Raw genomic sequence first — 15247 nt, 5'->3', positions numbered from 1 at the left:
TGTCCTATGAAGAATGGCTGAAGGAGCTGGGTATGTTTAGCCTGGAGAGGAGATGACTGAGAGATGATATGAAAACCATCTTCAAGTACTCGAAGGAGTATCATATGGAGGATAGTGCACAGTTATTTTCTGTTGCCCCAGAAGTTCAGACCAGAACCAACAGGTTGGAATTAAGAGTTTAGTTTTCAACTAAACATTAGGAAGAACTTCCTGAGTTAAGAGTGGTTCCACAGTGGAACGGGTTTACTTGGGAGGTGGTGGAGGTTTTTAAACAGAGGTTAGATGGCCCTCTGACAGCAAAGATGATTCTGTGAATTAGGCAGATCATGAGAGGGAGGGAAGGAAGGGCTGCATCAGTGCTTAGTTCTCGTGGTCCTTTCTTACATGCCCAGGGAAATGCTGGTCACCACTTTGGGATCCAGAAGCAATTTTTCTCCAGAGCAGTTTTGCAAGGGATCTTGGGTTTTTGTTTGTTTGTTTGTTTTTTGCCATCTTCTGAGCATGGAGCAGGTGTCACTGGGGGTGTGGAGGGAGTTATTTGTGAATTTTCTGCATTGTGCAGCCACCTTGTGGCTATTCTATAAACATATGGACCTCTGCTCTGTATGTTTATCCAATCCCCTCTTGAAGCTGCCATCACTTCCTGTGGCAGTGAATTCCACATGTTAATTACTCTTCAGGTGAAGAAGTACTTTATTTTATATGTTCTCAACCTACTGCTCATCAATGTCATTGAGTTGCCATGAGTTCTTGTATTGTAAGAAAGGGAGAAAAATACTTCTTTATATATCGTCTCTATCCCATGCATAATTTTGTAAACCTCTATCATGTCACCCCTCAGTTATCATTTCTCTACACTAAAGAGCTCTAATCTCTCTAACCCTTCTTCATAGGGAAAGTGTTCCATCCCTTTAATCATTTTAGTTGCCCTTTTTGCTGTCAGCATATAAAAATGCTCAATAAGGCATTAGGCTAGTGACTCCTGAGATCATGCTGATCTAACTGACAGTCAGTGTCAAAATGACTTCAGTACTTTTTGAAACCAGTTCTGACTGGCATTTGGGAATGAGTGCAGAGGTTGAGTGTCCAGTGCACAATGACTCAGCACTTGTAGCCCATTGGTGCAGATACTATGTAATTAGTATATAAGCAGTGCTGTGCTGTGCAATGTTTCCTTCTACTCTAGATGGTTGCTTGGCGGAGCACTTTGCTGGTGAATGTAAATATTGTAAATAAATTGTATATAGTTAAGCACAGAGTATCATTGGACTGTTGCTTGCTATATTGACTCATCTACCAAGGCTAGCGATAATAACGATAAAACAACATTTGCACCTTTTCCAATGTTATAATATCCTTTTTTGAGGTGCAGTGACCAGAACTGTATACAATATTCCAAATGAGGCCACACCACTGATTTATACAGGGGCATTATGATACTGGCTGATTTGTTTTCAATTATCTTCCTAATCCCCAGCATAGTATTTGTCTTTTTTATTGTGGTCACACACTGAGTCAACATTTTCAGTAAATCATCTACCATGACTCCAAGATCTCCCTCTTGGTCAGTTACGACCAGTTTGGAGCCCATCAATGTGTTTTTATAGGATTTTTGGCTCTAATGTGCATTACTTTGCACTTGCCCACACTCAATCTCATTTTCCACGTTGACACCCATTCCCCTAGATCCCTCTGGAGTGCCTCACAGTCTTCCCTGGTTCTGACCGCCCTGAAAAACTTAGTGCCATCTCAAACTTAGCCACTTCACTGCTTACTCCCAACTCCAGATCATTAATGAACAAATTAAAAAGTAGTGGACTTAGTACTGAGTTCTGTGGTACTACTTCTTGTCACCTTCCATTGTAAAAATTGCTTCCTGTTTCCTGTTAATTAACCAGTTTTTAATCCTCAAGTGGACTTGTCTTCTTTTCCCATGACTGATGAGTTTACTCATTTATCAAAAAATTTCTAGGTAAAGTCTAGGTAAACAACTTCTTTTGGGTCACCCTTGTCCACATGCTTGTTCATCCCCTCAAAGAATTCTAAAAGGTTAGTGAGACAAGATCTTCCCTTACAGAATCCATGCTGATTCTTCCTCAAAAGCTTTTGTTTATCACTGTGCCTACTTGGTTGTTATGTTTATTCTTGGTCTTTATTTTTTTTTGCAATATGTTCCTCAGTCTCACATTTTATTTGCCGAATCCTGTGCTCCCTTTTATTTAATTCACTAGGATTAGCCTTCCATCACAACAAGGAATCCTTCTTACCTTTTACTGCTTCCATACATTGTTTGTATACCGCGTAGGCCTTTTAAAATACCTATATGTACCACTCCTAACCTGTGGTATATATTTTATCTGAGCTTTTAAGACTGTAATTTTAAATAGTCTCCAAGCTTCCTGAGGGATTTGACCATCCATACCTTTCCATTCAGTTTCTTCTTTACAAACCCCCTCATTTGAGAGAAATTACCCCTTCTAAAGTTAAATGTGGTTGGGTTGGTCTTTTGGGGCAGTGCCATATTTACATATATGTTAAACTTAATTTATGGTCACTGTTCCCAACCAGTGCTATCATATTTACATCTCTCACCAGGTCTTGGATATTATTTAGGATTCAGTCCAGGATCGCCTTCCCCCTGGTAGGCCCAGTGACCATCTGCTCCATGGCACAGTCATTGAGAGTATCAAGAAACCCAATCTCTTTCTCCAGACTTGAACATATATTGACCCAATCAATATGTGGGTAGTTAAAATCACCTATTACAACACAATTATTTCATCTAACTGCTTTCCTTAAATCTTTTGCTGTTTTAAAATCATTCTCTAGCCTTTGATCTGGTGAGTGATAACAAACTCCCAGATAAGCTTCCTTGCACCCATAGCATTTCTGTAAATGAATCTATTTTTCTCACATTATCAGTCTTGCTGGACTGTATATCCTCTCTGACATATAGAGCCACTCCACCTCTGACCTTTCCCATCTTTTCTTTCTGACTTATATCCAGGAACCACTAATTATCGTCTTCCCAAGTTTCTGAAATGCCCACAATGTATATGTTCTCTTCGACACTAAGCATTCCAGCCCCCATTTTACCTCAGATACTTCTAATATTTGTATATAAACATCTATAATTTCCCAGACACGTTAGGCCTGCAACCTTCCTCCTGTAGCCTCTAGACTTTGTCAGGCAGTCAATATTGTTTGTCTTCCTCTCAGTGGCCAGTCCTAATCCATTTCCCTGTAGAACAATAACAGTTACCCTTTTATCTCTTAGCGTTGTGCCATCCTGAACCATTTCATCTCCTGTTGACTTTCCTCAAGATTTAGTTTAAAAACTGCTCTGCGTTAATTCACTTAATAAGCAATGTTTCCTGTGCTGTCCCTATGTTAATTCACTTAATAAGCAAACAATATTTCCTGTGCTGTCCCTATGTTAATTCACTTAATAAGCAAGCAACGTTTCCTATGCTGTCCCTGGGTTAATTCTCTTAATAAGCAAGCAGTATTTCCTATGCTATTCATATGTTATAGGTCAGGGCTCTTTCACATGTGGCTCTTTTTACATGTGGCTCTTTCCACACACATCGTGTGGCTCTTGAAGCCCCCACTGCCCTGTTGGCTCGCAGCGTGGAGAATGCATTTAAAGTTAAAGTTGGTTTCTTTCCACCTCTCCCTCCCCATCTATTTGCCTGCCTGCCTGCCTCCCTCCCTTCCTGTCTTGCAGCTCTCAAACACCTGACATTCATGTCTTGCGGCTCTCAAATATCTGATGTTTATCCCATGTGGCTTTTACGTTAAGCAAGTTTGGCCACACCTGTTATAGGTACTGAAATATATTTAATAGATGATGAAAAAAAAAATAAAAACTGCTCTGCCACCTTTTCAATTTTAAGAGCCAGCCACCTGATTCCTTCTCGGGACAAGTGAAGGCCATCTCTTTTGTACATGTTCTGCTTGTTCCAAAAAGCATCCCAGTGCCTAACAAACTTAAACCCTTCCTCCCTGCACCATTGCCTCATCCATGCATTGAGACTCCTAATTTATGCCTGCCTAGCTGACTCTGCACATGGAACAGGCAGAACTTCTGAGAAAGCTACCTTGGAGGTCCTGACCTTGAGTTTCCTGCCTAGTAGCCCAAATTTACATATTAGAAAGTAGATCTCAGTGAATTTAATGGCACTTACTTTTACAGAATAATGAATAGGATAATCATCATTTATTTTTAAAAAAACCTTTTGTCTTGGCAAATCCAAGCAACTTGATTGGTTGGGACTGGATGGGACTGTAGTACATCAACCTTTGGCCTGTCAAATAATCAATCAAGAGTACTTGCATGCCACTGGTTGAGTTCACTCCTCTTTCCTGCTCAAGTGCCTGTTGCTAGCCAGCAAAGCTAATTCTGTCAGTAAAAGGCAACCAACCTTAGTTCTGGCAGTTACTGGCTCTCCCTACTCTCCCATTGGCTGAGCCACCTGTCACACTGATTTACAAAAGAGAGAAAGAAGCCCTTGCCTTGATTGACTGAAAAAGGGAAGAGGAGGGAAACAGCCAGAGAAAAGCTTCCTTTGATTGGCTGAGAACTCCTCCCTATCCTCCTCTGGAAAGGGGGGAAAACGAGACTTCTGGACTCTGGCATCTTGGCTTCAGAGGTGTCCGCAGATCGTCCTCCTGCAGCACCTCTGAGTCTGGCTGTTGGAGGAGTGTCACAGAAGTGATGCCCCCATAGGAAAGCCCTGGAGGGGCTTTTTGTTCAGCATGGGACTTTTACAGGGAGAGAGGGGTTCAGCGGCAGCTGTTCCTGTGCTTTCTGTATGTTCTGATGCTCTGCAGCTATGAAAAGCTGGTGCACCAGCAGAAAAAGAAGACTGCCTAACTGCTTTCTTGCTTTCGTTTTTTCCAGTACGCCTTTGATGTAGCATCTTTCTACTCCTAATGTGATGATTCTACTTGACAAGTAGGTGACTTTCCAATTCCGCTGCCTAATGAGTCACTTTGCATAATAACGAGAGACTAGCTCAAAAGAAGAGAAATGAGGCCTCGGAAAGTTACGAGCAGTCTTATTAGTAACTATTTAAATTGGATTGAATACAACTACTAAAATCAACCCAGATTATAATTGGACATATACTAAAGAGATTATTATTAGGCTGCAATATGATCTGAACATAAAGGAGATATATTTTAGAGAGATCTGTCTCTATTGCCTGACTGTATTTGAAAGGATAACATCAGCTGAAACATCAGCTGAAATCTCAGCTGGAGCTGTCGTGGAATGTGGATTAGCAGGAGCTTGAAGCTACTTTATAATTTGAACTAAGAGACTGCTGTCAGAGAAAAATGGCACTGCCTAGCGAAATGTCTTATAAAAAAGATATCTTTTCAAATATCATATCTCTGAAACAGGCTCTTGGCTCATTTATGCAGCTTATTAAAGAGCAAATGGGTTGTTTTATGCTGAAAGCTAGCGAAATTGCAAACCTACAGGAGTTGAGTGCTAAAGACATTCTGCTGACATCTGTGGAATCAGAATGGGAAAGTGATATGCTCCAAAACAAACAAAGGAAAACCAAAATGGTCTCCTATGCCACAGTATTAAAGCAAGACCGGAAATTAAGATCCAGTGAAGTCATGCTGAAGGAAAAAATGGTGTTGAATTCTTCCCCCCACTGTTGAGGGGGCAGGCCACATTGACAAGAGAAAAGGTACACTCCGATCAGCAAATTAAAATATGAAAACTTTCCGGAAGAAGGATTTTTATTTATTTATTTATTTATTCGTTTTTGTGGATGGTTGGATATGGAACCCTGATTAAGAAGTGGCATGTGATTTCAAAGGGCAAACTGTGATGTTTGGGTCACATTAAATGGTCTGTCTCTGATGTAATATGGATGCAGAAATTAAAGGAACTCAAAAGCTTTTAATCTTTGGGAAGAAGGATTCCTGAATTTTGATTTTTCTTTTTTTGTGGGTAAACAAACATGCAACTATTAATAATGAACAGTTATCCAATTTTAAAAGAATAAGGGAGATCCTAAAGAAGTAAGAGAGTTGGTAAAATTGTAATTAAATATATAGTCAATTTGGATTAATGCTAAAGAGTGCAGATAACATATTTCCTTATATAGTAGATTTATTTACAGTATGCTTATTTAGTGAAAATGCTCATACTGATGTAAGAGCTGGATTAACTGTTGAAAAGGCAGATAGCACAATTGTTTTGTAATTTGCTTCTTTGGAGAAACTGTTTAGACTGAGATAGACAAATTATTGTTGTATCTTTTGTAATTTGATAAAGATATGATTTTTATATGCTTGTTTTAATAAGGATTTTGTTAAACCAACAATCTAATTTGTGCCCATAATAGGGTTAAGTTAAATTAGACAAAATTGGCGTTGCGATGGTTTTGAATTTTTTTTCTTTATATACTTATTTGTGTTTAAGAAGAATTGTTTAGATTCATATTGCTACTACTAGTTTATTAAAAAATGGTAATGAAAGAAAGGAAGGTAAAATATATGGCGATCTTTATACTTGCAGGCAGAATGAACTGAGTATTTTATTGGGAGGTAGAATTATAATTGATATATTTGTACTTCTTTCTGTTTCTCCCATTCTGTCAATGCCCCTTTTCCCCTTTTTATGTATTCTCTGCATTGCTTTTTTCTTTTGTAGTTTAAATTAATAAAAAAATTATAAAATTGGAAAGGGGGGGAAATGATGTCCTGTGGCAGCAGACCAGATACAGAGAGAGAGAGATGGAAGGAAAGCGAGACACAAAGAGAGACTGAAGTCCTGTGCTTAAGTCCAACAACGTTATCAGAGACAGACTGTTGGTCTGAAAGGTATTACTAAAGGCCTCTGAGGCAGAACTCACTGGGACCAGTCCTGACTACAGCGCCAAGTTCCAGGTTGGTGGGAAATTCCTGGAGAGTCTGTGGTGGAGTTTGAGGAGGTTATAGGCATTAGGGCATAGGAGTTAGACGAAGTCTGCCAGACCCAAGTTCTTGCTGTGGAAGCTGAGCAGGTGATTTCAGACCAGTCACAGACTTCCAGCCTAACCTGCCTCACAGGGTTATTGTTCAAAGGGGAGGAGAGGAGAATGATGTAAGCTGCTTTGGTTCCCCTCCCTGTGGAGAAATACTGTATTTCCCCTAGGATTGTTGTTCAGATGTTGTTCAGGGAGAAGAGGAGAATGGTTCCCCTCACTGTACTTTCCTTAGGTGGAAGCTGCACGGAAGGGGGAGGCAATGGAAAGCTGAAATCAGAGGGACAGATAACTCCAGATAATTCCAGGTTAGAAAATTCTTGGAGATTTAAGAGATGGAACCTCAAGAGGGTGGCGTTTGAGGAGGAATAGGACCTCAGACAATGCCATATACCACATCCCCCAAACCAGCCATTTCCTTCTGTGGAACCATTGTTGCCAAACTCCAGGTGAGGGCTGGAAATCACTCAGAATTACAACTGCTCTCCAGATGACAGAGATTAGCTTCCTTTGGGGTGGGGTGGGGTGGGGTGGGGTGGGGTGGGGAGTGAATGCCTTCACTTGAGTGGGTGAGAAGACAGCAAGGGTGGGGGACACTCACCCAGAGCCTCTTTCTAGAGCCCATTGTATTTTTCTTCACAACGGGCCTTATTTCTAGTCATCACATAATGATGAAAGTGTTGGTGACTTCTACCTTACACAACTTTAAAGAATCTATACACTTGGGAGGGGGATTAATTAGGTCTAACAATCAGACGTACTGTACCAATGTTAAGGACTGGCTAGTTGTAGTTTCATTGTGCCTTATACTCTAGCCTGTCACCAACAGTTAATATTTGTTCCCCCTGAAAACAGGTAACAGGAGAGGGGAAAATCGTAAAAGGAACTAAGCTGAACTAAGCAGAAATTCCAAGGAGCCTCTCTTCCACCCCCACCTCCTTTTTTTCCACCTTAACCATTGTTGCATAAAAGCAGTCTATAGACAGAAGAAATAGGGAATTGAAATAAGACTTTTTTCATCCTTTGGAGTGCAGCAGGTCTCCAAAGAGGACAGTGTGTCCAAACTGCATAATATGCTAGATTAAAAGATATTATCTTGCATTTAAGTCTGATCAGGTTGTTAAAATTAAATATTTTCATGCTTACCTTAGAAGTCTTTGGTGCAGCCTAAGTCAGATTGACTGGTGCATAGTTTGCTACCAACCATGTTTTGATTCCCACTTCCAGTAATAAGTAACAATTTATCAGTAACCATTTAAGAGAGCAATCATAAACATGTTTACCCAGAATCATACTCAGGTCTATTACTGCCTGGAAAGTGTTCTTAGGATTACACTGTTTATTACTTTAAGAAAGAGCTACATGAGTTTCAATGAAAGCTCATCATATCTGCTCATAGTCATATTTTCATAGAAATTGATATTGCTAATGTTTATAAAAGTCAGTGCTCAGCATGAGATTTTATACATATCCCTCCCAGCACAAAACACATTCATACCCATCTTCTCTTCGCCATTTTGAAACCTTAGGCATCACACTAATAAACTCAACAAAAAACAGTGTCTCGTCACGTGAGAAACTCTTATATTGGTCAACATGACTTTCTTGAACATACCTGCCAGCAGTCCAATAAGAAGCATCACAACCCATCCTGACCATGCATCCAGTAAACTTTTGATGAATTCCCATATGGACTCCTTGCTTTTATTTGTTATCTGGAAGAAAAATTGCTATTTAGCTGAAACATGTACACTTGAAAAGCCTAAAAGTATAATTTGATCACTAACAAAACGGGAGATCTATTTCATATGCTTACAATAATTAAGCAATGATTCACAGGCATGCAAAGAATACAGTTATTTATTTATTTATTCACTTTATATGTGCCCCACTTTTCTCCCCAGTGATGACTCATTTACATCATTTTCCATTTTCCATTTTATCCTAAAAATAACTCTGAGTTAGGTTAGGCTGCAGCATGTAACCAGCCCAAGGTTACCTAGCAAACTTCCAATGATAGAGTAAAGATTCAAACCTGGGCCTTCCAGATCCTAGTACAACATATTAATCAATATATGACATAGACTAAAGATATTTTCAAATAACTGAAACTCAGATACATAATAAAATAGAAATCCATCATTGATTTTGAATGCCAATATTCATTTTTATATTACCACAGATATCAAGGCAGGATATTATTCCAGAATTTACTCACATCAAGGCTATAATATAATACAGGATACAATGTTTTAGACCATTATTTAAAACTTTGACAGTAAAGGATTCACACACTGCTCTAAGAATGAATGTTGAGGAATGCATGAGTGATAGGTGGCCAGTTCCTTCAAATATCTTTCTCACATAATTATTGTAACTGTTTGTGAGTCAGATCTCTAACAGAAGAAAGTTGCTAATTGTCAGTTCAATGGGCTGTCTATAGTGCATTTGTTTCACTTACCTTTCTGTGTCTGTCTGTGTCACGTGATTTTTCCCTTAACCAATCAATAGTATGAAAATCTTCATATGTCCCAACATCAGGAAAAGGTTCGTCCAAAAAATCCATCAAATTTCCAGAACCGTTCATGTCTCCTGCATTAACCATATTAGTACCTATAAGGAAGCAAAACAAAATTCTAGTTTATTTGGTCCCAAATACAGAAATTTCTTCCAGAATGTATGGAATAACCTGTTACTGGCTTTTTGCAGCTCCAGGCATCTATCACGCCAGTGATTCCAGATGGAATACTAATTAATTAATCACTTGTATTTTCTTAGGGAGATCCAATTAGCCCAGTTTATATTCCAGTGAGCATTTTGAATTTCCGTGCCAATGGATCACTTGATGTACAAAACATTTAAGAGCTTTTCTGCATTCACATTTTCTTCACTTCTAAGTTCCTCTTACTTTGGGTTTTTTTTTTCCTATTCCACATATTTTTCTCCCTCTAGAGGTCAATTTGATATTGCACTACTATATGTCTGGCATTAAAAACTTGCAGTTAAAATCCACAGGGAGATACTCTGGATATAAACTGATAAACTGACCACTACAGCAGCAAAACACGTTTGGAAAAGAACAAGAAATGGGAACTTACAAGCAAGGAACATAAGAATGTGGAAAAACTGTAATCTTTTTTGGAAAAGATCAGAGAAATATGTTGTTTGGTTTTAGTATTCTGTTAGACTGCAATAAACCATCCATGTTTCTCATAATGTTTTAAAATTATTCCTTTTCTTTCTCATTTGAAAAAATGATGCCCCCATAAGATATTTTAGTGTTTATGGGATTGTACATTATAATTAGGGATGGACACAAACCAGGGAACTGGTGGTTTGGTTGTTCCATGGTTTGCTTGATTGCCTAAAATGACTCATGTTTCATTTGGTTCAGTAGATGTGGAACAGCCCCATTGTGAGTTAAAGATGCCAACCTCAACACGAATCTTCAGCAGGCTCTCCTCCACTCACCTCCAAGTTTGGCAAAGATTAGATTTGAAATGTCTGAGTTATAGCCCCCCAAAGCAGGTGCCCAGGAAAGCTCTGCTTCAGCTTTCATGGCCACTAACTCTTTTCTCTTCATGCTACAAAATGAAAGCAGGTAATTCAGGGTGTCTGCTCCCATAGAGCCAGTGGCGTAGGAAGGGGGGGGGGCGGGAGGGGCGGGTCGCCCCAGGTCTGGGGGCTCTGGGGGGCCCCTTGGCAATGCCAAGGGGCCCCTCAGAAGCCGGCTGCCTGGCGTCCCCGCCGCCGCCACAGAAGGAAGGAAGAGGTGAGCGTGCGTGCGCGCGTGTGTCAAGCGGCACGCGCACTCCAGCCTCAACTTCAACCGAGATGCAGCAAAGCAAAGCAAAACTAAAGAAAAAAAGACAAGCCCTCCTTCTCGCCCTTCTTAGTCAGTTTCCTGGAGTTGCAACTTAGGCGCTCACAAGAGTCCCCGTTGCGAAGCGAGGCAGATGGCCAGGGCTGCAGGAGGAGGAGCGAGCGGGTCATCAGCATAATGGGAGCCCCTGGGCCAATCACAGGCAGCGGAGGAAAGGCGCCTTCCAGCCCTCGTTAGCAGAAAGCAGGACTCCTCGGAAGGCGCAGCTGCCGCCGCGGCAGGACTTTCCACGCTATTTGCATCAGCCTTGAGCAAGGGGCCAGGCAGAGTCGCTCGGAACAGTGGGATGCCGGCCTGGCTCTGCAAAGCACGTGGGTTGCATATCATTAGAGAGCTCCAGCCCCGATCCGGCTTCATGATTACTGAGAAGTCCCATGGGGTGGCCAGACTTGCTTCACGTAAGAGCAGCACAGAATGAACATCAGATGTTTGAGAGCAGGGAGGAGAGAGGGATTGAAAGAAAGCAACTTTAACTTTAAATGCATTATTCAAGCTGCTGGCTGGTTTGGAGAAGTGATTTCAAGAGAGAAATGATTTCTCCAAGCCAGCCAATGGGGTGGTAGGGGCTTTGGAAGCCACACAATATGTTTGGTGTAGTGGTTAAGTGTGCGGATTCTTATCTGGGAGAACCGGGTTGGAGTCCCCATTCCTCCTCTTGCAGCTGCTGGAATGGCCTTGGGTCAGCCATAGCTCTCGTAGGAGTTGTCCTTGAAAGGGCAGCTGCTGTGAGAGCTCTCTTAGCCCCAGGTACCCCACAAGGTGTCTTGTGGTGGTGGGGGGGGGGCAGTAAAGGAGATAGTGAGCTGCTCTGAGATTCAGAATATAGGGCGGGAATATAAATCCAATATCATCCAATATCACCAATATAATGTGTAAAAGAGCCGCACATGGCTCCTGAGCCACAGTTTGGCCACCCCTGTGCTAGAGTGTTGAACTAGGATCTTGGCGATCAGGGTTTGAATCCCACTCTTTGTGCTTCCTCCAAAGCAAATCCCATGGATGTCTCTGAAGCTTATTCCTAAGTAAGATGTACAGACTTTTGAGCAAAAGAGCTTGGAAGGAAAAAAAATAGGGTCCAAGACATGGGATGTCCTCATTTAAATTTTCTGCCATGGGAACCCACATATTTTGTGCCCTTTTGCGACTGTTTGAAAAAAAAAAGAAACCTGGCTGCTATATTTCTCCTGTCAGGTTACTGTTGAAAATGTAGATGCAGTTCCCAGTGAAAAAATGCTGCCAAACTGAGTTACATTGCTCTTGCGTTCTTTATGAGAGAGTGAGCATTGAAGTCCGTTGAAACGCTGCTAAAGCTGCAGTACTGCAAAGCTCTCTGCTCATGACCTGAGTTCGATCCTGGCGGAAGCTGGGTTCAGGTAGCCACAAAATAAGAGTGGCTGCACAGCAACAGACCAAAACAAAAACAATTGTGCCAAAAACAATTACAAACAGTCTCTATTTCATTAGAAAAGACGCCGCTCGGCGTCTTAAGGCAGGGAAGCCCCTCCCCTCCCCTCAGCCACACACATAGGGGGGCCCACATAAATCTTGGGCCCCAGGCCCCCAAAGCCCTAGCTACGCCCCTGCATAGAGCAGAATGGGAGCTCCATGACTGGCTCCCTGAGCTGCCAATCAAGGTATGAACAACTGCTATGGGTGTTTACAGGGCTCCCAGAACTCCACCCAAAGTGGTGCCTAGGAATTGACTGAATTGGTGCCAGGCTGTCTGGGAAAACGAACTGCAAAAATAAATTTTGAAAATCACCAAGGACCAAACCAGTTCAAAATATACCACAGACCAGCCTAATTGATGCAAGAAACCATGGTTCATTTTTTGGTTTGTGCCCATCCCTAATTATAATGCACTTCCCTATAAATATATATTTAAATAATCAGGGTCCAAGGAATCACGGGCTCTGTGCATCTAAGGAGGTTTTGGATTGTGTTCCTCAAATGCTGCATGGCATGAACATGTGGGGCATTTAATAAGCGGTTTGTGAAATAGCATGGAAGAGTGTCTGCCATTCAAATAAAAAAATTTCTAGGCATTAGCATCTACCGACTCTTTGGAACCTAGCTTGTGCTTTTGAGCACCATTTCCTAGATTGTTTGGCCTATTACAAACTCCCAGTCAATTCCCGCAATCAATCAAGCCACAAACAACTGCTTAAGAAAGCAGTATGAGAGTTGACCTTATGCAAGATTTCCCCTTGTCTTCTATCGATCAGAAAATGGTATACAGGCATTTTTTTTCATTCATTGTCATGAATGGAAACTCACATAAATTTGATGCAAGAATATTACTAATCATAATCACCAAGTAATCTGCAGGACTGAGAAGCTGATCGATGGAATCCACTTGCTGATTTGTATGGAGGCATGTTGGGAGTTAGAAACTGTCCATGTACAGGGAACCAGACATAGGGACTTTGGAATATTGCAGGCCTGTTCCCTGAATATTTAAGCCTTCATTTAAAGCATTTAAACAACGGGATTTGAGGGGAAGTTTTTTGGGGGTGTGGGGTACTCATATTAAACATTTTCATTTTTTTAAAATTGTGAAGTAAGTAAAGAAACCAGGTTGTACTCAATAAAATCTTTTCCAATAATAGTATAGTATGAAGATTTTTATGCATATTATTCCTACATATACTAGAACTACACAACATATTTATTGCTTAAATTGGATCAATTTTGCCCACAATTAATAACATAAGGTATGCCTAATAATTCATTACCAAATAATTCAATATCCAAACTAGGGTTGCCAATCCCCAGGTGGGGGGAGGGGATCCCCTGGTTTAGAGACCCTCCCCCCACTTCAGAAGCAGGGGGGGAATGTCTGCTGGGCACTCTATTATTCCCTATGGAGACCGATTCTCATAGGGAATAATGGAGAATTGATCTGCAGGTCTCGGGGGGGGGCTGTTGTTTGAGGTAGAGGCACCAAATTTGCAGCATAGCATCCAATGCCTTTCCCAAAAGACTCTCCAGATTTCAAAAAGATTGGACCCAGGGGTTCAGTTCTATGAGCCCCAAAAGAAGGTGCCTTTATCCATTAATTCCAATAGTGGGAAGGCATTTAAAAGGTGAGCATTTCCTTTAAATGTGATGGCCAGAACTTCCTTTGGAGTTCAATTATGCTTGTCACAACCTTTCTCCTGGCTCTGCCCCATGTTTCCTGGCTCCACCCCCAAAATCCCCAGATATTTCTTGAATTGGACTTGGCAACCCTAATCCAAACCTGTGGGTCATCCTTAACACTGTAGTGATATGAAGAATGTTTCCAAATCCAAATAATAAACCTTATTTTATTCAACTTTTATTTTTTCCCCTACTCTTCTGATGGTAAAAACTCTATGTGCTCAGGCAATTTGCAATGATTGTGTGTATCTGCAATTCTGTTTGAACAAAATTATGGATTTATACTTTTAAATTCTATAAATACACTTACTAGTACAATTTTATATGCAAATAATAATGAATGATGTATTTTGTTTTGCTAAGCCCTAAATAGAAGTTTAGATTTCAGAAGAAAGGAAGTATTGTATATATTTCCATTTCCTCTCCCCCAGATGTTAGGACTTTATCCTGGGGGGTGGGGGAGAGACACAAAAAGGTAAAATATGCTCCCTCCCTTCCAAATGCAGAATGTATGGGATATCTGAACTGTGCCTGGATGCAGGGACCCACAATCAAAGTTGGGCCTCTCTGGCACCTCCAAGCACTTACGGTAAATACAGCTGCTAGTCTTTGTGGTGAACTCATGTAACGGGTAACATGCAGTCTGGCCCTTAGAGTCCTCCTTTTTTCACCTTGTAACTGCCATGATTGAGTTAATGCAGGGAGAACTATAAGCAGGCAATAACATAATCCATCCTATGGCCCACAATGTATGTCTGCTTGCCCCATACAGGTATGCCTCCTCTGCCATTATCTCTGGATCTAGCGGCATGTCCCCACAACTTTCAGCTGTAATCCATGGGACTCTCAGAGTGAGAGAATGTCTTGTAGTCAATTGCCATATGTCTTGTCTTCAAATCCCTGTGACTAATAACAAGGGGCCATAAAGATTATATAGATAGATTGGTATAGTACAGATTAGAAGAACATACACCATCTTAAATTACTGGTACCTTAATTTTTTTTTTTTAAATCTGCTTTGAAGACTAGGAAAGACATCATCTGTCTGAAACCAAGTCTGCATATGTAGCACAATGTGGTGGTAAGAATAGTAGAATGGGCACTTCAGAATGTACTGCTACAGGCAAGAAGACAATGACAACATTGGATTTATATTCTGCTCTCCAATCACAGAGTGGCTCACAGTCTCCTTTAGGGATTACATTTTTCAAAGTTGCATACAATAAATACAGAT

The 15247-nt window shown here is 40.9% G+C and overlaps 1 protein-coding gene across 2 annotated transcripts in view; it reads right to left on the bottom strand.

Annotated features, from left to right (window-relative positions):
- Window positions 1-15247, bottom strand: part of CLCN4 (chloride voltage-gated channel 4) — a 53657-nt gene that overhangs the window by 29633 nt on the left and 8777 nt on the right. For both annotated transcript variants that reach the window (XM_060233953.1, XM_060233955.1), the window contains exons 2-3: window positions 9451-9602; window positions 8605-8704 (exon numbers count right to left, since the gene is read on the bottom strand). In XM_060233953.1, the coding sequence (XP_060089936.1) occupies window positions 8605-8704; window positions 9451-9594 (244 nt within the window). In that variant the 5' untranslated portion in view covers window positions 9595-9602. The remainder of the gene's footprint in view (window positions 1-8604; window positions 8705-9450; window positions 9603-15247) is intronic.

This window comes from Heteronotia binoei, chromosome 3, assembly GCF_032191835.1.
Source record: "Heteronotia binoei isolate CCM8104 ecotype False Entrance Well chromosome 3, APGP_CSIRO_Hbin_v1, whole genome shotgun sequence".
Taxonomy (NCBI): domain Eukaryota; kingdom Metazoa; phylum Chordata; class Lepidosauria; order Squamata; family Gekkonidae; genus Heteronotia; species Heteronotia binoei.
This window is presented reverse-complemented; position numbering and strand designations above follow the sequence as displayed.